The sequence below is a fragment of the Balaenoptera borealis genome (genome assembly GCF_965194805.1).
Source record: "Balaenoptera borealis genome assembly, chromosome: 5".
NCBI classification, from domain to species: Eukaryota; Metazoa; Chordata; class Mammalia; order Artiodactyla; family Balaenopteridae; genus Balaenoptera; species Balaenoptera borealis.
The window spans coordinates 129,541,241-129,568,741 of NC_138862.1; the positions used below are offsets into that span (position 1 = coordinate 129,541,241).

At 38.8% G+C, this 27,501-nt stretch overlaps 1 protein-coding gene across 4 annotated transcripts in view; it reads right to left on the reverse strand.

Annotated features, from left to right (window-relative positions):
- The window catches only part of PPP2R3A (protein phosphatase 2 regulatory subunit B''alpha), a 206,310-nt gene that overhangs the window by 101,128 nt on the left and 77,681 nt on the right, over window positions 1-27,501 (reverse strand). For all 4 annotated transcript variants that reach the window (XM_082393422.1, XM_082393423.1, XM_082393425.1 and 1 more), the window contains 3 exons: window positions 25,172-25,438; window positions 16,796-16,899; window positions 10,737-10,839 (listed from right to left, as the gene is read on the reverse strand). In XM_082393422.1, coding sequence (XP_082249548.1) covers window positions 10,737-10,839; window positions 16,796-16,899; window positions 25,172-25,438 — 474 coding nt within the window. The remainder of the gene's footprint in view (window positions 1-10,736; window positions 10,840-16,795; window positions 16,900-25,171; window positions 25,439-27,501) is intronic.

Sequence of the window (27,501 nt, forward strand, 5' to 3'; positions counted from 1 at the left end):
AGAATGTATGAGTCAATTTCTGGGCAACTTCACCATCACTGGATATAAACATTCAACTTTTTTGGGGGGTTCTTTTAGAATGTGTAAATTGTCATCTTCAGACTGCTTTCATTTACATTTCTTTGATATCTAGTGAGAATTAACATTTTCCCACTGTTTGTCTACTATGTCCCTTATGGGATTGGTCCTGTATTTTACTTATTTATCGTTTGGAATATAGATATTTATTTTACAAATTTGAATAAATTAATTTTTTCATTTAATTTTTTATTGAAGTATAGTTGATTTACAATATTATGTTAGTTTCAAGTGTACAGCATAGTGATTCAGTATTTTTGCAGATTATACTACACTATAGGTTATTACAAGATAATGGCTATAATTCTCTGTGCTATACAGTATATCCTTGCTACTTATTTTATACATATATACTTTTTCAGATTGTTTTCCATTATAGGTTATTAGAAGATACTGAATATAGTTCCCTGTGCTATATAGTAGGTCCTTGTTGTGTATCTATTTTATATAGAGTAGTGTACATCTGTTAACCCCAAGGTCCTAATTTATCCTCCCCCCCACCCTCACCTCCTTTCCCCCTTTGGTAACCATAAGTTTGTTTTCTATGTCCATGAGTCTGTTTCTGTTTTGTAAGTAAGTTCATTTGTATCATTTTTTTAGACTCCACATATAAGTGATAGCATATGATATTTGTCTTTGTCTGATTTACTTCATTTAGTGTGATAGTCTCTAGGTCCATCTATGTTGCTGCAAATGGCATTATTTCATTCTTTTTATGGCTGAGAAATATTCCATTATATACATCTTCTTTAGCCATTCATCTATTGATGGACATTTAGGTTGCTTCCATGTCTTGGCTATTGTAAATAGTGCTGCTACGAACACTGGGGTGCATTTATCTTTTCAAGTTAGGGTTTTCGTCTTGTCTGGATACGTGCCCAGGAGTGGGATTGCTGGATCATATGGTAGCTCTATTTTTAGTTTTTTAAGGAACCTCTATACTGTGTTCCACAGTGGCTGCACCAATCTACATTCCCACCAACAGTGTAGGAGGGTTCCCTTTTCTCCACACCCTCTCCAGCATTTGTTATTTGTAGACTTTTTGATAATAGCCATTCTGACTGGTGTGAGGTGATACCTCACTGTAGTTTTGATTTGCATTTCTGTAAGAGCTTTCTTTTGATTAATATTAGCATGGTATATATATTTCCCTCCTTTTACTTTTAACCTATTTGTGTCTTTATATTTCTTTCAGGCAACATACTATATTTGGGTCTTGGTTTTTTGTCTAATCTTTGCTTTTGGGGGTATTCACACCACTTACATGTAATGCGACTACTGATATGGTTAGGTTTAAATCTATCATCTTGCTATCTGTCCCATCCATTTTTTGTTCCTTTTTTTTTCTTCCTTTTCTTCCTCCTTTTGTGTTAACTGAGTGTTCTTTATGATTCTTTCATTTTATTTCCTTTTTTGGCTTATTAGCTATAACTCTTATTTTAGAGGTGCATCAGAGGTTACAGCATACATCTTTAATTTACTACAATCTACTTTCAAGAGATGTTATACAACTTCATGGATTATATGCAAACCATAACAATATACCTCCATTTCTCTTCTCCCAGTCTTTATGCTATTGTTGTCAAATTGTACTTAAACATATGTTAGAAACACCATAATGCATTGTTGATAGTTTCATTTAAAGAGTTACTTTTCTTCTAAAGAGATGTGAATAATAAAAAATCACATACATGTAGTTACCACTTCTGGAGTTCATTCCTTTGTGTAGATTTGCATTTCCATCTGGTATTACTTTCTTCCTTGCCTAAACAACTTTTAAAACAAACAAACAAATAAAAAACAAACAAACAAAACACATCTCTTGTAGTGCATTTCTGCTGCTGATGAATTCTTTGAGCTTTTCTATGTCCAAAAAAATCTTTAATTCACCTTCATTTTTGAATGGTATTTTCACTGTGTATAGTATTCAAGGTTGATAGTTCTTTTCTTTCAGTACTTTAAAGATGTTGCTCCTCTGTCTTCTGGCTTGGACTTTTCCAACACGAAATCCGCTGTCATCTTTATCTTTGTTCCACTCTATGAAATGTGACTATTTTCTCTGGCTACTTTTCAAAGTTTCTTTTTATTACTGGTTTTGAGCCACTTTATTATGATGTGCCCTAGTATAGTTTTGTTTTTCTTGTGCTTTGGGCTTATTGAGCATCTTAGTTTCGTGGGTTTATAGTTTTCACCAAGTACAGAAAATTCTGGGCCATTATCTCTTCAAATAATTTTCTGTCCCCCTGGAATGCAATTTCAGCACTAACTATGCAGAGTTAGTGCAGATTTCACATGTTAAGGGCACAGTCCCCCACAAGACTCCTCTCACTTCAGACACCAGCCATAACTCTGGGGTTCCCAGGCTACCCATACTTCTGACTAACTGGCCATGAATTTGGGGGTTTCCATTATCCCCTGAGGTTCAACAACTTGCCCAAATGACCCACAGAACTGGGGACAGTAATATATTATGATTACTATTCTATTATAAAGGATACAAATGAGGACCAGCCAAATAAGAGATGCACGGGGCAAGGTCTGGGAAGGTCTAAAATGTGGAGCTTCTGTGTCCTCAAGACATGTCACCCTCCTAGCACATTACTGTGTATCATTAACCAGGGGGAGCTCAATTGTGCTTCAGTGTCCAGAGTTTTTAACTGGGTTTCATTATGTAGACACAATTGATTGAATCACTGGCCACACGACTGAATTCAATCTCCAGGCTCCCTGCCTCTTTGGAGGTCAGGCTGATATCACCTAGCTGAAAGTCTCAACCTCTAATCACATGGTCGGCCTTTCTGGCATGGGAAGCCCTCATCCTGGAACTATATAGGGGCCCACAATGAGTCACCTCATTAATATAAACTCAGGCATGGTCCCAGGAGCCCACCATGAAAAACAAAGACACTCATCATTCGGGAAATTCCGAGGCTTTAGAAGTTCTGTCCTAGGAACCTGAGACTAAGACCTGACAAATTCTTTATTTAACAACATCCTCTCTTCCATTTATAAGTATGTTAAGTTGCTTGAAGTTAGGCCCCACAGCTCACTGATGCTCTTTTCATTTTTCTTTCTTTTTTTATGTCTCCATGTCTCATTTTGGATAGTTTCTATTCTATGTCTTCAAGTTCACTAGTCATTTAATTTGCAATGTTTAATCTGCTGTTAATCTAATCTGGTATATTTTTCACCCCAGACACCTTAGTTTTCATCTCTAGAAGTTCAACTTGGGTCTTTAAAAAAGTATTCAGTTTTTGATTTCTGTTTTAATATACTTATCTGCTAATTTTAACATCTGTGTCAGTTCTGAGTCAGTTTCAATTGATTGATTTTTCTCCTAATCATCAATTGTATTCTTGTTTCTTTGCATGCCTGATGTTGCCAGCCATTTTGAATTTTACCTTTTTGAGTGCTGGATATTTTTATATTCTTATATTCTCAAGTTCTGAATAGAATAAATATTTTATGTTCTGGGATGCTGTTAAGTTACTTTGAAAAACCCTTTCATCCTTCTAGATCTTGCTTTTCAGATCTGTTAGACAGGACTGAGTGCTATCTAATTTAGGGCTAATTATTCCCCACTACTGAGGCAAGACTCCTATGACTACTCTACCTAAAGTGCCATGTATTATGAAGTTTTCCAGTCTGGCTGGTAGAGACAGATATTATTCTTGGTTGGCCCTGGGTGACTTATGGGTACTGTTCCCTCTAATTTGGGGTAGTTCTTTCTTCAGCTTTGGTTACTTTCCTCACATATATCTGTTGATCAGTACCTCTGCTGAATACTCATGGAGGAGTTCTGAAGCTCTCTGGAGTTTTCTCTCTGTGCATTTCTTTCCTCTTTGGTGCTCTGTTCCAAGAATTCTAACTACTTTGGTCCTTCTAGATTCTCAGCTCTGTCTCCTAAAGTCAGGGAGTTCGCTGAACTCTGCCTAGGGTCCCCATCAACATACTGTGGCTTGGAAACTCTCTCAAGGCAATCATAAGGATCACTTTGTTTGTTTACTGTTTCTCAGGAATCGCTATCTTTTGTTGCCAGATGTCTGGCACCTTGAAAACCATTATTTTGTATTTCTTGCCTGACGTTTTTTGTTGTTTCGGGTGAGAAGGCAAATCCAGTCCCAGTTACTCCATTTTGGTCAGAAATGGAAGTTCTGTTCATTGTATATGTTAATTTTATTTCCTACTATTTTACTGAATTATTTTATTGTTTTGAGTTTTATCACTGATTCTCTTGGGTTTCCAGGTTTACTGTCACGTCATCTATGAATACTTTACTTCTTCAACCATTCTTATGCCTCTAATTGTTTTCTCTTGTACAATATAATTACTCTAGTACAATGCTGAACAGTAATGGATATTGTGACATCCTTGCCCTGTCTCTGATCTTAATGGAAATGCCTCTAATGTTTTTCTATATTGGCTTTAGCACTAGGTATATATATTATAATCATGTTAAGAAAGCATCTCAAATACTTACTTTCTTGAGCATTTTTTAATGAATGGGTGTTAAATTTTGTCCAAAGTTATTTCAGCATCTATTGAGACAATCATAATTTTTTTCTTAGATACAACATGTGATATTAAAAAAGATCCTAATATTGAAGCAATCTTGAATTCCTGGAATAAATCCCACCAGGTTGTATGCATCTGTTTAATATTTTATTTATTACTTTTTATTATTAATCATGAATTATCTTCATTTGCAATTTTCTTTTTTGTACTGTCTGTACTTGGTTTATGTATCAGTTGTTTCATAGAAGGAGCTATGGAGTTTTCCTTCCTTTTCAATTCTCTGGAATAATTTATTAAGCATTAGGACTATCTGGTCTTTGAGGGTTTTGTAGAATTCCCTTGTGAAACTACCTGGGCCTGGTGCTTTTTGTGGGGTAGTTCCTTAATAAAGATCTCTACTTCTTCTAAGGAAATTACTTTGTTAAGCTTTCTAAATAAAATGGGGTCGGGCTTCCCTGGTGGCGCAGTGGTTGAGAGTCCGCCTGCCAATGCAGGGGACATGGGTTCAAGCCCTGGTCCGGGAGGATCCCACATGCCACGGAGCAGCTGGGCCCGTGCGTCACAACTACTGAGCCTGTGCTCTACAGCCCATGAGCCACAACTGCTAAGCCAATGCACCACAACTACTGAAGCCCGTGCACCTAGAGCCCGTGGTCCACGACAGGAGAGGCCACCGCAATGAGGAGCCCTAACGCTGCAGCGAGGAGTGGCCCCCACTCGCCGCAACTGGAGAAGGCCCGTGCGCAGCAACAAGGACCCAACACAGCCAAAAATAAATAAATAAAACAAATAAATAAATAAATAAAATGGGGTCAATTTTGGTCAGATGTATTTTCCTAGGAAATTTTCCATTTCAGCTAGGTTTTCAAATTTATTTCCAAATAAATTTGAGGCCTGCAAAACAGTCTTTTATGACTTTTAAAAAATTTCTTCTGTTCCTCCTTGTCATTTCTTATTTTGTCCATTAGTTCTTTCTCCTTTTTCTTGATGAAATTAGTTAATTGGTGGTCTATTTTGTTAATGTTCTCCCCATACCAAGATTTCAACTTACTGAAAGTGCTACTGTTTTTAAAATTCTCTATCTCTTTAGTTTCTGATAATTATTGGGGGTGGGTGATGGGTACATGGGGGTTCAGTAGATCACTCTGCCTGCATTTGTATATGCTCAAAATTCTCCACAATAAAAATAAGAGAAATTACATATACACATGGTATAAAATCAAGGAGTATATAAGAACTTATGATGGAAAGAACCATTCTACCAACCTACCCCATCCATGCACCTTTAGCCCCACTTCTTTTGAATCGTTTATATCTTTATTTCTTTTGCTGCTTACCTCTATAATTAAACATAAAATTTAATTATTATTTAAGTATAATTAAATACTACGTTACAATTACTTTTTTTAAATAGGCATCACTTTTTAAAATTAATTTATTTTTTAAAATTTATTTATTTTTGGCTGTGTTGGGTCTTCACTGCTGCACTCAGGCTTTCTCTAGTTGCGGAGAGCAGGGCTTACTCTTCATTGCAGTGTGCGGGCGTCTCATTGCGGTAGCTTCTCTTGTTGCAGAGCACAGGCTCTAGGCGTGTGGGCTTCAGTGGTTGTGGCATGCAGGCTCAGTAGTTGTGGCTCGTGGGCTCTAGACCACAGGCTCAGTAGTTGTGGCACATGGGCTTAGGTACTCCGCAGCATGTGGGATCTTCCCAGACCAGGGCTCAAGCCCATGTCCCCTGCATTGGCAGGTGGGTTCTCAACCACTGCACCACCAGTGAAGTCCCTACAATTACTTTTCTTTATAGTTCTATCAACTTTAGACAATATCTATTATTCTTTGCTAGGGAAGATGAGGACTTAGCTCATTTAAACTGTCCCACTTTACTCCCCTTACCCAATATTTGAGGTTATGATTTTTAGTTCTTGTATTGGTTATCTTTGTAAACTGCAAATAATCTATTTATACATTTAATTTTCACCCCATTCATCTTAGTGCCTTAATTTCCTTTTACAAAGGATGATGATTATAGCACGCTTACCCTTATTTTCTCTTCTCCCTCTTTTTCTCCTTCACATTTTGTTGGCAATATTTTGACTTTTACATTGTTCAGGCTGTTTAAATACTGTTCTGCAACCATAGTAAAATTTTCTACAGTTAATCCATAGGGTGACTTTAGGTGTTATACATTAAAATATTTTATGACATTTTGACTATATAAATATTGTTGAATGCTAAGTTAAGCAGCATATAAGGAATGCATTTCATTTCTTATTGGTCCAACATCATGTCCCTTGGGGGCATTCAAAGGAGAATGTTCCAGGCATTGAGGTTAGATGAACTTCCTTTTCTTACCCTCCATCAGTTGTTTATAATCATGTCACATTTCAGTTTGCTTTGTGTTTATACATGACTGTCTTACAGTTTTTTCATTTTTCAAGGAGTTTCTAATTGCTTTTCTTTAGCTTGTTGATACACAATGCTGCATCTTCACCATACTCTCCAGTTTCCCTGTTCTCACATGTAACAACTATCCTCTTCTACCTCCCTTTCCAGAGAAATCCTCCACCTTCTCTATTCTGGACTGGCTGTTCTTCAGTTGCCAACCTGGGACTTAATTTCACTGCTTCTCTGGATTGAATCCACTGTTTCCTGGATCTCATGCATTTCTCCTTTTTGGTTTACTTAATTTGCTGTAGAATATATTCCAGTAACTCTCTAAGAAAACAAGAGATAAACTTTCTGAGTTTTTAAATGTCTTTATTCTAACCTCATATCCGATTGATAACTTGGCAGGATGTAGAAATCTGAATTCATATCCATTTCCCCAGAGTTGCCAATGAGAATCTAATACCACCCCGATTCTTATTCTTATTAAGGTGACCTGGTTTTTCTCTCTGGGGGATTCCAGTGGTTTTCTAAAATTTCAAGAGGACTTGTTTATGTATGTCTTTTTTTTATTCATTGTGTTTGGCACTCAGAGGCTCCTTTCAACCAGAAGATTTATATTCTGTATATTCTGGTTCTGTGGGCAGTGACTGGAGGCAACATGAGAGGCTGGGATGGGAGGGTCACATTCTGTTTTTGATCAGATGATGGTTACACAGGCATGTTGTATTTCCCCAAGAAAGGAAACAGGAATCCCAAGGAATCCCACTGGGTTCCTGCTCTCTGGACCCATCCTATCACTCCAGTCTTTCCAATTCTCTCCATCCTGTATTATATCCTTGAGGACTCTATATTATTTCTTTGATGATTTCCTTCTCTCCGTTTTTTCCCTTCTTTCTTCCTCAGATTCCAGTTAGTTAGATGTTGAAATTCTTGAATTGGTCCTTTATGTCTTCTCTTCTGTCTCTCTCTTTCTCCCCCATCTGTGAGTTTGTGTGTGCCAGAGATATCCTTAACTTTAGTTTCCAGGCCTTATGTTGAAATTTAAAATTTTGGCACTTACATTTTAAAATTCAAACAGCTCTTTCTTGTGTCAGCATCTATTCTTGTTTTATATAATCTCCCTGAATATAGTAATTATTTTTTAAAAATGCCTTTTTAGAACAGTTTTAGCCTTACAGAAAAATTGAGAAGACAGTATAAAGTTCCCATATATCTGCACCCAGGTCCCTAATTATTAACATCTTACATTAGCATTTGCTATAATTAATAAGCCAATATTGATACATTATTATTACTATTATTCAAGGCCATACTTAATTCACATTTCCTTAGTTGTTACCTAATGTATTTTTTTCTGTTCTAGGATCTCATATTACATTTAGCTGTTGTGCCTCCTTACGCTCCTTCCGGCTAAGACAGTTTTTCAGACTTCCCTTCTTTCTGACGATCTTGACAGTTTTGATGAATACTGGCCAGACACTATCTAGGATGTTCCTCTACTGGAATTTGTCTTAACATGCTCTATTGTTTGTTTTGTTAATTTGTCAGGCTGCACTTTACATTTGGGAGCCAGGTAAGGAGTCAACTGGTCAACTGCTCTGTACACCAGCCTTCAATGATTCCCCAATTCTAATACTTCTCATCAGCTCTGCCAACTCCGAGTTTACAGCCTCTCTGGGATCCTAATGAGCAGAGTGGAAAAGAGTAGCTCACTTCTCCACTGCAGCCCATACACAGCCCCTCGTTCCGGGCTGTGGTCTCCTTAGCCTGCTTCTGCTTTCTATCTTCAAGGAATATTACGTATCTTGTATACTGATTTTTTTCCTCCTCTGTTCCTCTGTGCCATTCTATTAACTTTCATGGGTTTATTCCTTTTAAATATCTATATTTTAACTGGAGGGGTTTGGAAAAGAATGGGAGGAGAATGTATCAGTCTGTCATCTTTTACCAGAAGACTCCATATGTCCACTTCTTATATGAAAATAAAACTTCTCCTTACATTTAAGGGAAGGAAGTAAAAATGTCCACTAACTCATAATTTTGTTGTTTGTTCATAATTCTCTTGGTACAGCTTAATTTATATTCCTGTCAAAGCTTTTATTAAAGCTTCTGATAAAACTCAGTCAAGGTAGGTCCCCATAGGAAAAAGAATTCACCCATATGAACCTTTCACGAAGCAATTATGTGTAGAGTCGTGGGGAGGTTAAGGGAACAAACAAGGGAGTGGAAGGCACCAGGGATGAGCAACAGAAAGATATTGTTACAATCCCTAGGGCCAAAGGGACAAGGGGAGGAACAGAGCTACAGGAGCCCAGTAGGCACTACAACTGTGGAGAAGCGGCCATCCAGCAGAAGCTGTATTATAGAGAAATACAGTTACTGTGCTGAAGCAAAGAGTTGGGAAGAAATGCTAACTTCTTTCTTTTCTGCCCTCCCACCTCCTGGCGGTGCTATCCATCTGCCAGACCCAACCAGAAGCTATTAGGGGAAGGGGGCCAAAAAGATGCAGTTTGTAAGAGACAGAGCACGGCTGCGAATGGATTGAGCTGGTGAGGGTGAGGCGTAGCTGGAGAACTTTCACAAAACATAAATAGGAACACATAATATTGGATATTATGTATGACGATCTTGATTAAATGTAAGAAACTATTATCAGTCCTCATTCCCATGAACACTTTTTAAAGGGGAACAAAAACATGTAGCAGATGAGTCTAAGGATAATCAAGGCTATCATGCAAATTAAGACAAGCTCAAAAACGCTGCACACAAAATAAATTATAACCAAACTTCATTTTCTGAACATGTAAAACTGTTCCAACAACTAGAAATCTATGTCATACAGTGTTAGAAGTCAGGATAGTGGTTCCCCTAGGGCAGCAGTGACTGGGAGGGAGCATGAAGAGCTTTGGGGGTACTGGTAATTTTTGGTTATTCATCTGGGTGCTAGTTACACAGATGTGCTCACATTGTGAAAATTAATTGATGCACTGTGATTAGTGTGTCTTTTTGTGTATGTATGTTGCAATTCAACAAAAATCTATTAAAAAAAAATGATGGTAGCCACGAATACAACTTAAAAAAACCTGCACTACGTTAATGCATCTTTCTGCCCTTCTTTAGGTATCCTAACTAACAGTAAACAAGGATTTACTAGAACAACTAAAAAAATAATGTGCATTCAACAGAAATGAAAGGCAGGTCTCAGCTTCAAGTAATTTGTGAACTACTTAGAAAAATGTAATATTTAAATATGAAATTAAGAATATTAACAAGCAATGTATCAGGCTATGAAGAATGCTATAATAAAAACAGATCCAGTATTGGCATGCAATTGATTCTCATCAGAAGGCCTGGATATAAATATTCCCCAAGTGGGCTCTTTCTGTTGGAGATCTCTTTCTCTTTAACCTTAACAGAGGTCTACTCGGCTAGGCCAATCGCCTAGTTTCAGAAGGTGCTTCTATGACTGCTGTGGGTGGGCAAGAGGAGAGGCTGAGTAAGGCCTCTCTCTTCTGCTTCAGTGGGAGTAGCCCTGTTTTATCTGTTTCATACTAGTATCTGTTTATACTATTATCAGTGTTAATTTTCTCTAAACAAAAGGATTTTGCTGCTGAAACAAGCTTGGGAACAACTCGTCTAGAAATCTGACCTCTAAATTTGTATATCTCAGTTGACATATCTCACAGTTGAAAAAATTTTAAAAGCCTCTGAAACTCTAAAAATAAAACCCATTTTTAAAAGGAAATGAAAATTACCTGAAGTAAAGGAATAAAATCATCCTGTTCTAGATAGCTGCAGCTGGGCTTTGCAAGAAGACAAATAAACTTAGAGGCATCATCATGATGGTTACTCAGCAACCTAGAAAAGAAACAATTGCTTAGGAAGACTGGCTACTATGAACAATGACTACAACATCAATAGTTGGTAATTTCAGTCTGATGTGAAGGCCGTTTAGATCAAGAATCAAGTGCTCTCTTTTCAGTGATTAAAAAAAAGGAAAATTTTCCATGCTCTTGATTTTGTCGAAGGGCCATCTTAATAAAAGCTCAACAACAAGACGGTACATTATTTTTGTAGAATGCTTCTGAGACCACAGAGTCAACTGAACTAATGCATGTAAAAATACACTTGAAGGAGAATGTCTGTTTCAGGTTAGCTCAGAGCATCTGGAACCAGAACTCCAGAGCTGCCCACTGGGAGGGAACACATCTGATGAACCACTACATACCATATAAGACATGAACTTCTGCTTGTCCAGGTTGGCAGACATATTCAGGACTAACCTGATAGGGGGCTTTTGAAATTAGACTTTGAAGGACCAGACTTAAGAAGAAAATGAAGGCCCTATTAAATCTTCAAGTTCTAAGAATTCCTCACATCCAATTAATTGCTCGACATTTCCATCTGGATGCTATACTCTGACAGCAAAGTCAAAATAGCGAAAACCAAATTTAAAATCTTCCTCTCTAAGTCATAGATGTCTATTTTTGTTAATGGTGGTACCACTCCAAGTTATCTGGGCTTGAAAATTTGAAGTCATTTTAAACTTATTTCTCTTCCTTATTCTCCACATCCAATTAGTTTCCAACCTTTCTTGCTTTTCTTCCTTAATCATTTATTGAATGCTAATTGTGTGCCAGATACTGTGTCTGGCCTTGTGAATACTTGAAATACAAAGAAAATAAGACATGGTTTTGTGCCCTGTAAGGAGCTTACAGTCTAGTGAAAGAGCTACACCAATAAGATTATATGCCTGTATAATCTTATTACAGAAGTAATAAACTCAGGGTGTCATGGAAAGACACAGGAGGACCAGTGAAATTCCCTGAAGAGTTGTGAAGTAGGAAAGTGGGCTGTTGCAGATCAAGAGGGTTGCATGTACAAAGACCTGGTGTGAGACTGCACAGATTATTTGAGCAGCTGCAAGCACTGGGGTGGTAAGGGAAGGGGACATGAGCATGTAGGATTGGACCTTGGAGGCCCTTTTATGTTAGGTCAAGAAGCCTGGACTTTCGCCTACTCGCAGAAGAATTTTAACTTGGACTGTCACATGATCAGATGTGTTTTTCATAAATATCAAGCAGAAATCTTTCCAAGGGCCTGAGCATGGCTACTGGCAGTGGGAGACAAAGAGAAAGGGGCAAATATGGTTCAAGTGAAAGGAAATGGTAGTTGATAGGTGTGGAGGGGTAAAAGGGGGGAAGTCCATGATGACTCCCAGGTTTCTATCTTAGACCACTAGGTGCTTGGAATTTGGGATGGGAATACTAGAGTCCTGAGGAATATTTCCTCAAAAAATTTTAGACAACCATTCCTTCCTTCCTATTTCTGTTTTACCGTCAACTCCAGGGTCTTATTACTTCATGCTGAGACTTTTAGAAGGGAAGAGGGTCATAACAGGCTTCAGTGTCCATCCAACCTCACATCATGGACAATTCATCATTCTAAAACATTCTCTGATTATATAATTCCCTTTTCCAAAAATGTTCAACAGTTTTCTACCACTTATATGAGTAAGTCTAGATGTCTAAGTTGGGCATTTAAGGCTCTCTTTAATTAGGCTAGAGTCTGCCTATCTCACCACTTTGCTAAATGAAACGTCCACTCCGGGCAGCTGGCCTGACCCACTCTTCTCTGAGCGTGCTGTGTGCATTCTTGCCTCGGTGCCATTTCTCATGCTGTTTTACTCTCCTAGAATACCACCTCTCCCAACTTTGCTATCTGAACGCTGGCTATTCTTTAAGGTCCAGATAATAAACTACCTCTTTCAAAAAGCCTTCTCTGACAACTAAATTCCTTACTGATCTTTGTACTATTTAATTTGTATGTATTACATACACCATTGTACCATGAACTTTCTTTTATTTCTCTGGCACCTAAAGGGCAGGCAAAGTTATAGCTCTTTTTTTCCCTTAGCACTAGACATAGTGACTTTCACATTGAAGATTCTCAAAAAATGTTTGTGATCTAACAGATATACCCTTAACTGACTTCATTTGTGATTATTAAAGCCATAGAACGATCTTTATATTTATTTTCCTTATCATTCTTCAGCATGCTCAGGACCCCCAAAGTTAAATAAATATACATTTCAGAAAAAGATTAGTGAAATAGGTGTTGATGGGAATCACCTCTTAGGATAAGAAAATGGGTGGGATGATCACAACAAAAAGGCAGTGAGGTATAGCACCACCAAGTACAAACTGCACAGACGTGACAGATGAGAGATTCTCTAAGAGGGAAAAGTCAAATCAGGTAGGGCCTTTTGCTATCAGAAGCATGAATCAGAGAGAAAAGGTGAATTCTGATTCTCAGCCAATGCTAGTGGCTGGTGAACTCTATAAGGCAGGAGAAAAAGAGATTTAAAAAAGTCGTGAAAGCTGGAGAAAGAAGGTAAACATAGCTGTTCTAAACTATCTTCCAGAGCTCTTAGGACGAAATATTGTTTTGTTAGTGGACAAATGACACTTTGACATGAAAAGGTAAGAGGAAGTAAAGCATAAAAAAGCTGGGACAATATTACTGACTCAGTGTAAGAGGAGCTCTGTCACAAAGCTAGTAAACTGGGAACTCAAAAAGAAAAGCTGTGGAGCAATGCCTTTCCCCTAAAAATGTCTTGACTGTAAGAGAAACAGATGTCAAAGTACAGATATGAAATGGGCAGCAGAGCAGGGAAGGGAAGGGGAGCAGAGGCAGGGGAACAAGAGCCTGTTAAGGTGTTCATGCTCAAACCACTCAGAGGAGGGCTCAGAAGCTTCCACCCCATAAACACTGGGACAGGAGGCAAACTATTTCCCGTTTTGCTGTTAACTTTTGTATTTGACTTTCCCCCCAAGATTATATAGAGCCTATTATTGGAGCAAGTCAGCATGTGTATGTATATGCCAATATGTTTTAATTCTGTGTCATTATCTGCCAGTTGTTTTTTTTTTAATTTTTAAAAATTTATTTTTTGGCTGCGCGCGGGCTTTCTCTAGTTGCGGTGAGCGGGGGCTACTCTTCGTTGTGGTGTGCAGGCTTCTCCTTGCGGTGGCTTTTCTTGTTGTAGAGTATGGGCTCTAGGCACGTGGGCCTCCGTAGTAGTGTCACGCGGGCCCTAGAGCGCACGGGCTTCAGTAGTTGTGGCGCCCGGGCTTAGTTGCTCTGTGGCATGTGGGATTTTCTCGGACCAGGGATCGAACCCGTGTCCCCTGCACTGGCAGGTGAATTCTTAACCACTGCGCCACCAGGGAAGTCCTACCAGTTATTTTTTTGTACTTGAAAGTTTTATATACTATACTTGGACCCAAGTCACTTTATGCAAAGGGTACAGTTTGTAAAAACTTATAAAAATAAACACATGTCTTCTTTAAGGTCAGTGTGGTAATTCAAACCATCCCGCTTAGTTGCTTTGTCTCCCAAAATAGCCATACTTGGGTCTCCTTTAAAGCACCCTGGTTTTTAAAAGGCATTTTAAGTGCTGAGAAAGGAGCTCCCACTAGAGGGCGCTCCAGTCGTTACAGTATCTGGCCAGAAAATAAAGCTTTGATACAGAGACATCACAGGTTTCTGTTCATAGAATTTTTTTTTAAAATTTTTTAATGAAAAAAGACAGGGACAGTTGCTCATGCTGTATAACTTCATAAGCAGTTTCCTGTAGTAACTGAAAATGAAGACTTGTGCTTCAAGTCTTTTTTTGCCTTTTGCCTTTGCAGAAATAATCTCTTTTCCTTAGAGATAAAATGAAAATGATTCATCTCAATAAAGGAATACAGCTGTTGCAGGTGCTGCTGCTCTGTCCACCAACAGAAATGTCCACCCTATCCCGGTGACATGAAGTCTAAGACAAAAAAACTGGCTGTTACTTTCCTTAATATTATGCAGTTAACTGCCGATAAATAAGTTGATTACTAGTTTTTCTTTGATAGTCAGCCTCAGGCTCACAAACATACGGTCCTAGCATATTCAAAATAACTTAGAATGTAAGTAGTTATAGTTCTTCTCTCTGGCCCTAATTTTTTATAGAATGAACTACTTCCCCCGCCCCCCCTGCTTTTTAATCTCCCAGCTTCTTCAACACTTTCTCTGAAATAATCATAACTCACTTCTTGCTGCTTTCCCAGATTGTTAGATGGCTTTTGCCAACAATGCTGAACTAAATGGCTGAAGATACCCAGGACAACAGCTGTGTAACATCCCTATTCTTTCTATCCCTTGTTCACACTCCACCTGAGGCATTTTTCAGGGCCTGGCACCTACCAGGGGGAGAGGAGCTAGCTCAATAAAAGCTAGAACATCTACACATTTCAAGACCTTCAATTCTGCTACTGTTATACACTGATTTCTAATAACAACAATAATAATTAATAATAGACAAGCAGACCACACAGCTGGAGTCCTGGCTTTACCGGTGGGGAAAGGAGAGGGAATCCAAGCTGACCCCCCTATTGTTCAGGCCCTTGGCTCTATTTTCTTCCCTCAGGTTCTAGGGTGCCAGAGACAGCCAGAATGGCAAATGCCAATTCTTTTACTGGTTTACTCCTAATTAGTGCTTTTTTGCTAATTCTAGACCCCAAGGAATTCTTCTACTTTTATGACTGCACACACAAAAAAATTTTTTTAAGATATTTATCTAGCTGTTTCCTATTTGCTATAGGAGAGGTGGAATGGTGACCATGGCCCTGACTTTGGAGGGTCATCCTGCTGGTATATAAGGAGTGGTTCTAGTCCTAGGGCCATTCTAGTCCTTGGTATTTGAACAACTTAGAACTATTCCCTGTAACAAAATGACTAAAATTCACCTGGAAAACATGAAGCATTTATAACTTTTAGCTTTGATGTCGTTCTTTAAAAGAAGTCCATTAACTGGTAGTCTTATATCCCCTGATCACTTTAGTTCTATTGTAATGAAAGAAGAACTTGGTGAACTCAACTTGCTGCTAGATTTTTCAAAATAAGAATACAGTTATTAATCACCTATTATGTTCTCAAGCATTATATTACTAAGGGCTTTGAGGTGGCATGAAAGAATCAGAAGAATCTGTAAGCTGAATTTTGCTGCTATTATATGTTGATTTTAAATAATGATGATGATGATAGTGACATCAGGTGAACAGCATTTCCTGATAGTTCATCAGGAAGGGTATCTAGCCCAGAAAAGGTGAGAAGAGCATATTTAAAGAAGGCTGATCAGTTAAAAGAGGTAGAAGGGGCATGCTATAACAGTCTCTTAAATTGATAAATATATCAAGAAATAACTTCTAAAGAAGAAAGAAGGGAGAAAAAAATAAAAGAGAGAAGAAAGTTGGATTTGAATTCAAGAAAACTTGTCAGGATGTTAAAATCCAGGAGTATCTTGATAGATGTACTATTCCTTTGTTCCTTAACTGGAGCTTTCAAAAAGTAATAACTAAAATCTACTAGAATTCAGCTATTTTTAAGAAATCAACTACATACAATTCTAAATTTGATCACATGAGAATGGAAGCATGTGACATGTGTGGTTTGCTCCCCTTAAAGGAGCATTTATGTCACTGCTGCAAAAGTCAAATCCTAAGACTCAAATTGTTAACAAGTGAAACTAAGAAACTACCAAACAGTTATTAAAGAAGTATTTCTGAAGATCTGTTTTACCGATTAGAGACATGTAAGATAAAGGCTTAGGGAAAGAATTTGTGTGTGGGCATAAAAAATTGTGAATCATTGAATTTTACTTGTTGAAACAAAGGATAAGGGGAAAATTAATAAATGAGTAAAATAAGTGACTTTTATAAAGCATGTCATGAGGACTGGACAATTCCTTGCCCAGCCCCAGAGTAACTGCTCTCATACTTACTTTCTCCACATGGCAATGAATGACTGTGCTGACACAAATCCTGTCCTCTCTCCCCCTGCAGCCCTGAACATGGGGGTTTTCCAATAAAGAGGACAGCCACAGACCTGCAAATAAAGCACAAATACAGTGTAAGCCAAGGGGCAGTGAAGAGATGACGTGGCCAAAGAAAGGGCCTTTGTGGCTTTTACCCTTCATGCCACAGTGGACAGAAGGGCCCTTGGAGGAGCAAAACTGGGGCAGAGGCAGATACATCAGCTGGGGTAGATTCAGCAAGACAGAGGGGAAACAAAATAAGAAGATGACATGTTTAACGAAGAAAATGAAAATCCATTTGCCTTTTCTTCAAGTGCATTTATAGTGATGTTTCTTTCCCCTAACCTGAAAAAGCAACCAGTCTCCCTCCCTTCCTACCACTCTTACATCATATATTTTCTACCTTTGGAAAAAAAAAAGAAGTGACTGAAAGTCATGGTTGTGTATGGCTTCCTTCCTATGGCAGGAAAATACAGCCACCTTTATTGCTCACTCACTTGGTGTCAATACACTCTATCACCTCTCTCCCTCTCTCCTTTGCTTATTGTGTTATTAAGCCCCAGGTGCAAAAAGAATCAGAAAAGCCTGGACTGTTCAAGAAAACAGCTATAAGTCTATTTAAATGGATACAATTCAGGTGAAAGCTGAAAGGCAAAAATTAAAATGCTATTATTTATTTAGAAGATACCACAAACGACTACATATTATAAAAGCCTTAGAAAGAACTAAAATACAGTACCCTAAAAGATAATGATTTTTTCTCCTCAATAAAAAAGCTCTTTCAATTAAGAAAAATTATTCTTATACTCTTACAAGAGACAGTCTGTACCAAATTAACGTGCTTTTTTTCTAGAGGGAAAATTCTTCCAAGTAATAATAATATCTAAATATTAGCGGAGAAATAGTCTCTAAATGATCCCAATTTTGTATATACACATAAAATGTATTCCCAAATCTGAAGCTCTTCAAAGAGTCACATCTTGTCATTGGATAAAGATATTCTTATTATTCATATTAGATATAGGATCTGTTGAGCCTTATTCTACAAAGGGAAGCTTCCCCTCTGACAGATGACTGGATGTGAACCCACATCAGGTTGAAGTGAAGCTGCTCCTGATGTGAGGCCTCAGTGCATGGGGGATCCCCACAGAAGCCTGCATAGTACCTCATCTGAGATCAGTTATGCTGAGAGAATGCCCAGGGCTGCTGGGTTCATGTCAGAGATGAGGATATGGATGGTGAGATTCAGGCCAAGGGAGGTAAGTACAGGGCAGAAATAAGAGATTGCTTCTGCCAGGGCCACTAAAGCATGTTCTGCAAGCAGGATGGAATTTAAGATTTCTTAAGTCCAGAGGTCAAATACCTCCACTGAGGTCAAGAATGAGGGAAAGGTGTTGCTTAGCAAACAAATGGATTTTGTTTATTGTATAAATTATGACTGCCAAGGTACAAAGCTTACAATTAACATACTTTGGGTGGTAACTGTCAAATCCACTTTCCCCAATCCCAATCCTTCCTTTCATGCAGAATGGTGGTTTGCCAAGAAAATGCTCTTAAATATGACAGGCTGTTGGTAACTGCTGGGAAAGTTGAAAGAATAGCCTGTATTATGGAGGTGGGGGGTGCAGAGCCACAAAAAGGGAGAAAATACAAGGAGAGACTGGAACTGGCTTGCCAAGGTGCTTGAAGCTCCCACCACTAGAGTCACTACAGATTTTTCAGAATTGGAAGGGATCAGGAATCTTCTAGTTCATCCTTGGGAAGTGGTCACCAGCTCAGCGAAACACTTCCAGGGACTGTGCACTTACTATCTCCCGTGGGGCTACTTCCACTATTAAAAACTTTCATTTCCTTGGATTACGGTCTTTTATTCAGAAGACTCCGGTTAAAATGTGTACATGTCAGCTCATAAAGAGTAGTAAATCACTGGGCTTAACATTTACAAATTTTTTATGACCCAAAGGCAGAATCCTAAGAGATAAGGTACAGAATAGATATGTTTTGAAGTAGATGGGAAAGGGCTGACCTGTTTTTCTTGTAGTGGGTCACCCTGAGCAGCCAAGGGTTGGGCAACATGAGGGTATCGGGCCCTTGGAGAAAATGCCAAAAGAAAAAACTGGAAGGGCAGTGGATGGCAAGGGCTGCAGACATTACACTTTGACCATTTAAAAAAAATGTATGGCTGGCCTGCATCTGCTTAAGAACAAAGGATTAAGATAAAGGGAGTGAGCGAATAGCCAAAGCAATCTTGAGAAAGAAAAATGGAGCTTGAGGAATCAGACTCCCTGACTTCAGACTATACTACAAAGCTACAGTAATCAAGACAGTACGGTACTGGCACAAAAACAGAAACATAGATCAACAGAACAGGATAGAAAGCCCAGAGATAAACCCACACACATATGGTCACCTTATTTTTGATAAAGGAGGCAAGAATATACAATGGAGAAAAGACAGCCTCTTCAATAAGTGGTGCTGGGAAAACTGGAAAACTACATGTAAAAGAATGAAATTAGAACACTCCCTAACACCATACACAAAAATAAACTCAAAATGGATTAGAGACCTAAATGTAAGGCCAGACACTATCAAACTCTTAGAGGAAAGCATAGGCAGAACACTCTATGACATAAATCACAGCAAGATCCTTTTTGACCCACCTCCTACAGAAATGGAAATAAAAACAAAAATAAACAAATGGGACGTAATGAAACTTAAAAGCTTTTGCACAGCAAAGGAAACCATGAACAAGACGAAAAGACAACTTTCAGAATGGGAGAAAGTATTTGCAAATGAAGCAACTAACAAAGGATTAATCTCCAAAATTTACAAGCAACTCATGCAGCTCAGTATCAAAAAAACAAACAACCCAATTCAAAAATGGGCAGAAGACCTAAACAAACATTTCTCCAAAGATATACAGATTGCCAACAGACACATGAAAGAATGCTCAACATCACTAATCATTAGAGAAATGCAAATCAAAGCTACAATGAGGTATCACCTCACACTAGTCAGAATGGCCATCATCAAAAAATCTACAAACGGTAAATGCTGGAGAGGGTGTGGAGAAAAGGGAACCCTCTTGCACTGTTGGTGGGAATGTATATTGATACAGCCACTAGGGAGAATAGTATGGAGGTTCCTTAAAAAACTAAAAATAGAACTACCATACGACCCAGCAATCCCACTACTGGGCATATACCCTGAGAAAACCATAATTCAAAAACAGTCATGTACCACAATGTTCACTGCAGCTCTATTTACAATAGCCAGGACATGGAAGCAACCTAAGTGTCCATCAACAGATGAATGGATAAAGAAGATGTGGCACATATATACAATGGAATATTACTCAGCCATAAAAAGAAACGAAATTGAGTCATTTGTAGTGAGGTGGATGGACCTAGAGTCTGTCATACAGAGTGAAGTAAGTCAGAAAGAGAAAAACAAATACCGTATGTTAACACATATATATGGAGTCTAAAAAAAAAGTTGTTCTGAAGAACCTAGGGACAGGACAGGAATAAAGATGCAGACATAGAGAATGGACTTGAGGACACGGGAAGGGGGGAAGGGTAAGCTGGGATGAAGTGAGAGAGTGGCATTGACATATATACACCACCAAATGTGAAATAGATAGCTAGTGGGAAGCAGCCACATAGCACAGGGAGATCAGCTCGGTGCTTTGTGACCACCTAGAGGGGTGGGATAGGGAGGGTGGGAGGGAGATGCAAGAGGGAGGGGATATGGGGATATATGTATACATATAGCTGATTCACTTTGTTATACAGCAGAAACTAACACACCATTGTAAAGCAATTATACTCCAATAAAGATGTTAAAAAAATTTTTTTAAAAAATTAAGTGGGTTTCTTGCAGACAAAAAAAAAAAAAGATAAAGGGAGTCAGGAGATCAATAAGAACCTAAGAAAAAAAGGTAAATGATATCAATCTGAGAGCAACAGAATAGAGACTTTTATAACAAAGGAGAGAACAAGCTCATGTCAAGGCTTTTTACAAAGGAAAAGACTGGATGACAAGTGAGGAGGTACAGGACGCGCTGAAGATGGGTTTAGAAAACTTCGGTTTAGAGGAGCAGGCAAGAGTCAGCGTTGCTGGAGCAAAGAAAACTTGATTGACACCTATAATTTGATCTAAAAATGGCCCAACAACATAAAGAACTGAAAGCAAGGTTGTCTAATGATACATAGGAAGAGATGATCGCCCAATATTTGTAAAGTTCTTTAACATTTTAAAATGTCTCACACCTGTTATTTCATTTGGCCCTGACATGATCCCGTACAGAAGAGGGCAGGTATTTTTATCCAGTTCTGCAGATGAAGAAAAAAAGGTACAGAGAGGCTAGTTTACAGGCCACAGGCACGATGGGTCAAGATGGTACTGTATCAGCCAGTGAGAGGAGCTGGAGGGCTTTGTACGGTTCAGAAGACTTTCATTCTTTTCCCTCGACTTTCTGTTAGAGGCTAAAACTCAGTGGTGACAAATACTTCCCTTGCTGTTCCTCAGTTTCTGTTCCTATGCTGCTTTTGTCCCTCTTAGATTCATTCTCTAGTCATTTCTTCTCCATCACTACTTAAAGCTGTGGAAAAAAGTACAAACTACACACTGAGAATTTAATCAGAAATGGACATTAATCTCTCCACGCTGTTTGAGGTTGAAGATGAATGAACTAAACTTCACCAACAGATGCAGATTTCATAAACAGAGTTTTCTTTGCACTTAAAAAACAGACCCCAGTCTCTACAGCTACACTTAAGCGTCACGGAGAGTAGACTGTAAACTCAAGCTGGCCTTCCAAGTAGCTTTATAAGAGAGATTTTTTTTTTCTTTTGATGTGGACCATTTTTAAAGTCTTTATTGAATTTGTTACCATATTGCTTCTGTTTTATGTTTTGGTTTTTTGGCTGTGAGGCATGTGTGATCTTAGTTCCCTGACCAGGGATTGAACCCACACCCCCTGCATTGGAAGGCAAAGTCTCAACCACTGGACCACCAGGGAAGGTCCCCCAAGTAGCTTTATAAACTATAAGAATCCATAAGAACGTTCATTTATTGCTCTGACCACCTCCTCCTTCGTTGTCCCCCAGGGGTTGTCTTCTCCATTCCTATAGCCAACCTGTCGTGAGAACACAAGCACACGAGGGCGAGTGATGCAGGCACTGCCAAAGGATGAGGACGGTCTGCAGAGCAAAGAATATAGCGGAAAGTAAGACTGATTCAGTGAGTGCTAACAGACTGGCGTAGCCAAGGAAAAGCTGGATTACATGGCACTAGCTAACTGGAACACATGATTAAATGAATTTTTAAAAAATAAATGATTTTAAGAATAAAGAGGCAAAATCCAATAAAATGAGCTGATACAGTACTTCTGAGGTCATTATACACACATCCTCATCTTTATACGCAATGTTAGTTTTAACTTTTTAAAAGTATGAGCAGTTCACCTTGCTATCTGAGCTGATAATTAAGGTCTAAGAGCAGTGAACACAAATGCTTGGCACCCCTGAATGGAATTTAGGGCTATAATCAAGTACAATTCAGACAAGTTAATCAGACATGTATGTGTATACTGGCTATTGTGCCACATGATAATTTGGTATAAACAGTAAATTGTCATGTAAATGCCTGTTACTATGGCTACTAAACAAAATAGTTTTCTATCTTTTTAAACTTCTCTATGTTGTCAGCTTCAACACTGCCAGTTTTTCCTGATGCCACCTATAGATTGATCCTCACTGCCTGTAAATAGGAAAGTCCTCCCTCTGACTCCCCAGCATGTAAACCCCTTCCCTGACTTGACTACGCTCTTTCCTACACTTCTCGTGACCACGTGGAGTCCTCAGGCTCTCTGCTCTCCTCTCACTGTGCATTCACCGTGGAGTGCTGGTCGCCACTGAGCCACAGGCAGGGCAGGGCTACCACCAGCCAGGTGGGAGAGCCAGAGCAGGAGGGTGGAGGCAGCACAGCAGGAAGGCTCCTCAGTCAGGCGCTGGGAATACTTAGAGGAGGAAGGTCGACCCACAGACCTTCAAGACAGAGCGGGCTGCAGGTCTCTGGCAGCGAGGCACTAGTCACTCTGATTGGCTCTCCAGATGTGGGGAGCCCAGCAGACCACCGGGGAACTACCATGTCCCGCAATGTGCAGTTTCTCCTGTTTGCCTGCCCGAAGTGGTCCATGAAACCTCATGTCTCTCTCACACAAATTGTTACCATGTTAGACATACCCTGTTTGGCATTTATGCGATTAACATGTTATCTCCAAATTAGACTTCATTCATCCTTGCTAAATTCTATCTTTTGGATTTAGATTCATCATTCTAGCCCACTCAGATAATTTACCACTTGATTCATAAAATAGCCATCTCTCAAAGCTTGGGGTAAGAAAATGCCAATGTCCTGAAAGAACTTATAACTTATTTGGGTGAATGTAGCTTGGAAGTCAGCTGATGGTATGTTAGCATACGTTCAGGGGAGATAGGGTAGAAACAGCACGATGCAGGAGTCAGAGGACATGTCTCCTGACATGGACAAACTCTGTGACTTCAGGTACATACTTGTAGGACTTCAGTTTCCTCATATGTACAATAGAGGAGAAGCAGGTGAGCTCTTACTTCTGGAATGAAAGAGGTTGTTTTTCACTAGAAACATTCTAAGGGGTCAAAAAGCAAGTTCTAAGATTGAGGGGGTGATGAAAAAAGGAATAAAAAAAGAATTCTTTTTCACTCCCCTTAAAATCACTCTACTTACAAATTATTTAACAGCGGTAACAAATGTTCTGAGGCTAGAGGTAGGAGAGAGGATGGGACATGACAGGGCAGGGGTTCAGGGACGTCTCTCAGGACACAATGGAAGCTAGGTCTTAGAGGATGGGTGATGTGGGAGTGGCAGAGTGGAAGCCCATTTTGGAGGGGAGAACTATGAGAGCCCAAATGCAGAGGCGAGCCTGTGGGAGGGCAGGTGGGTCAGGCCCATGCAGGGAACAGTAGTTTGGGTTTTATCCTCAAAAGCGGTAGTTTTCAAACTTTCAAATATTATTCCTGAAAGCAGAGGAAGCGTTCCCAGTGGAAGGGTGCATGGGGTCTTGGGAACTCCCACTTGGTGTCTAGTTGTCCACATGCAGCCCTTAGCCTACTAAAACCCCTCTGTCTCTTGAAGCACAGCTTGACACCACTGCTAAATCCTGAGATATGATCTGACTCTTCAGTATACATGCATCATAAAAACAGAACCCAAACAAAACAAAGAACTCCTACAGATGGTAGGAATCCCTGAATATTGCTGAGCTGGGGAATGACATGATCAAATATAAACTGATGATTATACTCAGTATTAACTGTTCTAGGAGGAGGCTGGAGGTGTAGAATCTGTTACTAAAGATGTTACAGTAGTCTTAGCATTAGGGACTAAGACCTTAAATTAGAAGCAGTTGGATATATTGAAAAGTATCACAGACTTGCTTCCTTGTGGCAAATCCATTTATTTCTGAGAAGAATTACAGTGTTGAGCTGGCCTAATTGTTCCTTGTCTGGCTTCAGGGCAAGGAGTTATGATCAATGAATGAGAACAAAAAAGAGAGATTTGTATTCAACACAAGGGAAATTTTTCTAACAAGGAAGGCTATTTAATGATGGAACAGGGCTTCCCTGGTGGCGCAGTGGTTAAGAATCCGCCTGCCAATGCAGGGGACACGGGTTCGAGCCCTGGTCCAGGAAGATCCCACATGCCGCGGAGCAACTAAGCCCATGAGCCACAACTATTGAGCCTGCACTCTAGAGCCTGTGAGCCACAACTACTGAATCTGCATGCCACAACTACTGAAGCCCACGTGCCTAGAGCCCATGCTCCACAACAAGAGAAGCCACCGCAATTAGAAGCCCGAGCACCGCAACAAAGAGTAGCCCCTGCTCGTCACAACTAGAGAAAGCCCACACGCAGCAACGAAGATCCAACACAGCCAAAAATAAATAAATAAAATAAAATTAAAAAAAAAAAATGATGGAACAGGCTGCTTGACAACGTAGTGAGTTTCCTGTCACTGAAGGCATTCAAGCAGATAATGAATTTATGTGTTGGTGATGCCATGGATGGAATTCCTATATTAAATGGGAGGATGGACCAGGAGACCACTAAGGCTTTTTTCAAACTTAAGAGTTCCTTGAAGTAGAACCACAGCTAATATATCAGTATCAAATACATTTTTTCAATATGGAAAAAAAGATCTATGTATGCTTACAAACAGAGAGCAAGGAGGCAATAAAGAGAGGGAGATTGGGATTGCTAGAGAAAGGGAGATTATATGTCATTTAGTAGTTATATTACCTTTGCAATTTTTCCCATTTCATAAATGTCTGCTTTCTGATCTTCAATATCCATGAAAGCAGTTTCAATTCTGCTTAGAGTCTGTTCATGATTACTGCAGGCATCGGGGAGTCCTTCAGGGAAGTAGAACCGTGGAATGTTTATGGATAATGTTGCATTCACAACATTATTCACATGAGGAACAGGGGAGAGAGGTTGGGGGCTACTTGCAAAGGTGGCTGGAGGTGGAAGTGGTGTTCCAGGTTTCTTTTCTGGTTTACTTTGAATCTGGAAAGAAAATATGATTATGAGACACAAATATTCTAAACAGTATATATTGCTGGAAAGTCCTCACCAGTAATAAGAAGTTGGGTATAAATACAAGAAACCACAATTAGAAGCAGTACAGATAAAGAGCTCACTTGACTATAGACAGGGGTAAGCATGCTCTGAGGGAATGCTTATCTACACTGAATCAATCAGTACGTTACTTATCTGTCAATACTATAGTCTACATAGATTTGTGCTTAAAAAATCCTACGGTACATTTTCCCACCAGTGATGAGCGAGACATTTAAGAGCAAGGTCAGTTGACATATTAAGGACCTCAAGGTAAATTCTCAGTCTGTTGGACCTGGATTAGTAAATTCTTCTTGAAGACTGTTCTTGGTGTTTCTATGCATTTCTACCTGTCCTTCAGTAGGCAAACAGAATGAGTTCTTTTTAAATATGTAGATCTAAAATGTATTGTGGGGGCTGTCCTTCTACCTTCTTCCCTAGTTTGACTTTATCTAGGTAGAATCACTGCTAGTCCCTGATGCAAAGAAAGTCTTTGTTAAGAAAATTAAAGCATTTTAGTTTTAGAATGTCTTCTACCAGGCTGACTGACTTGCCACCAGGGGCATGCTATTTTTTTCTGAGATACACATTTCTCTCATTTTTAGTATAGTCTAATAGACAAGGATCATGGTCATTAATTTCACCACAGCCAAACTCTCTTTACAGTTTATTAATTCATTAATAGTTTATATCATTCCTTTTTCCAAAAAGGATTTGATGTGGTATACCATAAAGAGACATAGAAAGGACAGTATTAAAAAGTTGGGGGGCAACAGGGAGACTAAGAGTAACCATGATTTAGGGAAAGGGGAGGGGAGGTACACTAATATTCAGGTAGAAGTTTATTTTAGCAAAGAAGACTAAATTTAGTTCTGAGATTCCTAACAGAAAAAGCAAAAAAGATTCCATAAAGATTTTCAGAGTTTAATTTCTATTCTTAATTTTGACCAAATTATCTATCAAGGCTCATGAGCATGGCATTATTAAATGCTACATAAGGTATGAAAGATGGACATGACTGTTGACTAGCTAAATTTATTTTAAATTCACTGTGAACACAAAATATTACTCGAGTGTTCTTCTTTCTTAAATTATATCCTAACGCCATTCCTAAAGTTTGAACAATGATTTATCAGTATGAAGTAGATCTGAGCATCATATTCCCTTTTGACATATGGACTTATAACATGATTTTTAAATTCAGGGTAAAAATTTTAGCTACCTTTGAAAAGCATAAGTATTATAGGAAGACAAGCTTCATTCATATAAATATGTGATAAATATGATTTAACCTCCTACCTTTATTAAACACGGCCCATTTCTCATGTTAATATCTGACATTAATACAGAGTGGAGTCTGCTCATACATTAATACTATTGGGGATGCGAAGTCCAGTTGGTCACACCAAGCCTTTGCTGCAGTATCAGGATATCACCTATATAAAGCAATAGTCAAGGAAGACATGGCAGAGGGAAGTGATGCCAATGAAATATGAAAAACTTAACAAAAATCAGTGATGGCTTACTAGCGCTGTGACCTCAGGAAAGTTACTTAACCTTTTAGAATTTCAGTAATAAAACAGATTATAACCCCTTCTTCTTGGAAGGTTGTTGTGAGGATTAAAGGAAATTACAGGATGTAACATAGGGAAGAGGCTCAAAACTGTGCTGGGCAGAGATATGTCTTATTTAAGAAAATGAGCCAAAGGATGGGGTTCTCAAAAGATTAAACATAACTTGGTATGGCCCTTCAGATTCAATAATAAATAAAATAGTCACTTACACTTGTCAGGCAATTTAAAGTTTACAAACTACTTTTGATTTAACAAACTGATAATCTCTTCTAAGTAAACAATTCTCTCTGCCTTAGTGTTAAATCTGCAATTATTATTACATAGTCCTATGAGTCAATAACAGTAGAAACTGTTCTTAAATTTCTAAAATAAAGCATATAATTCTTCAGGGGCTTTACTTAGGTCACTTGTATTAGTGTCATTTCCTTTCTATTATTC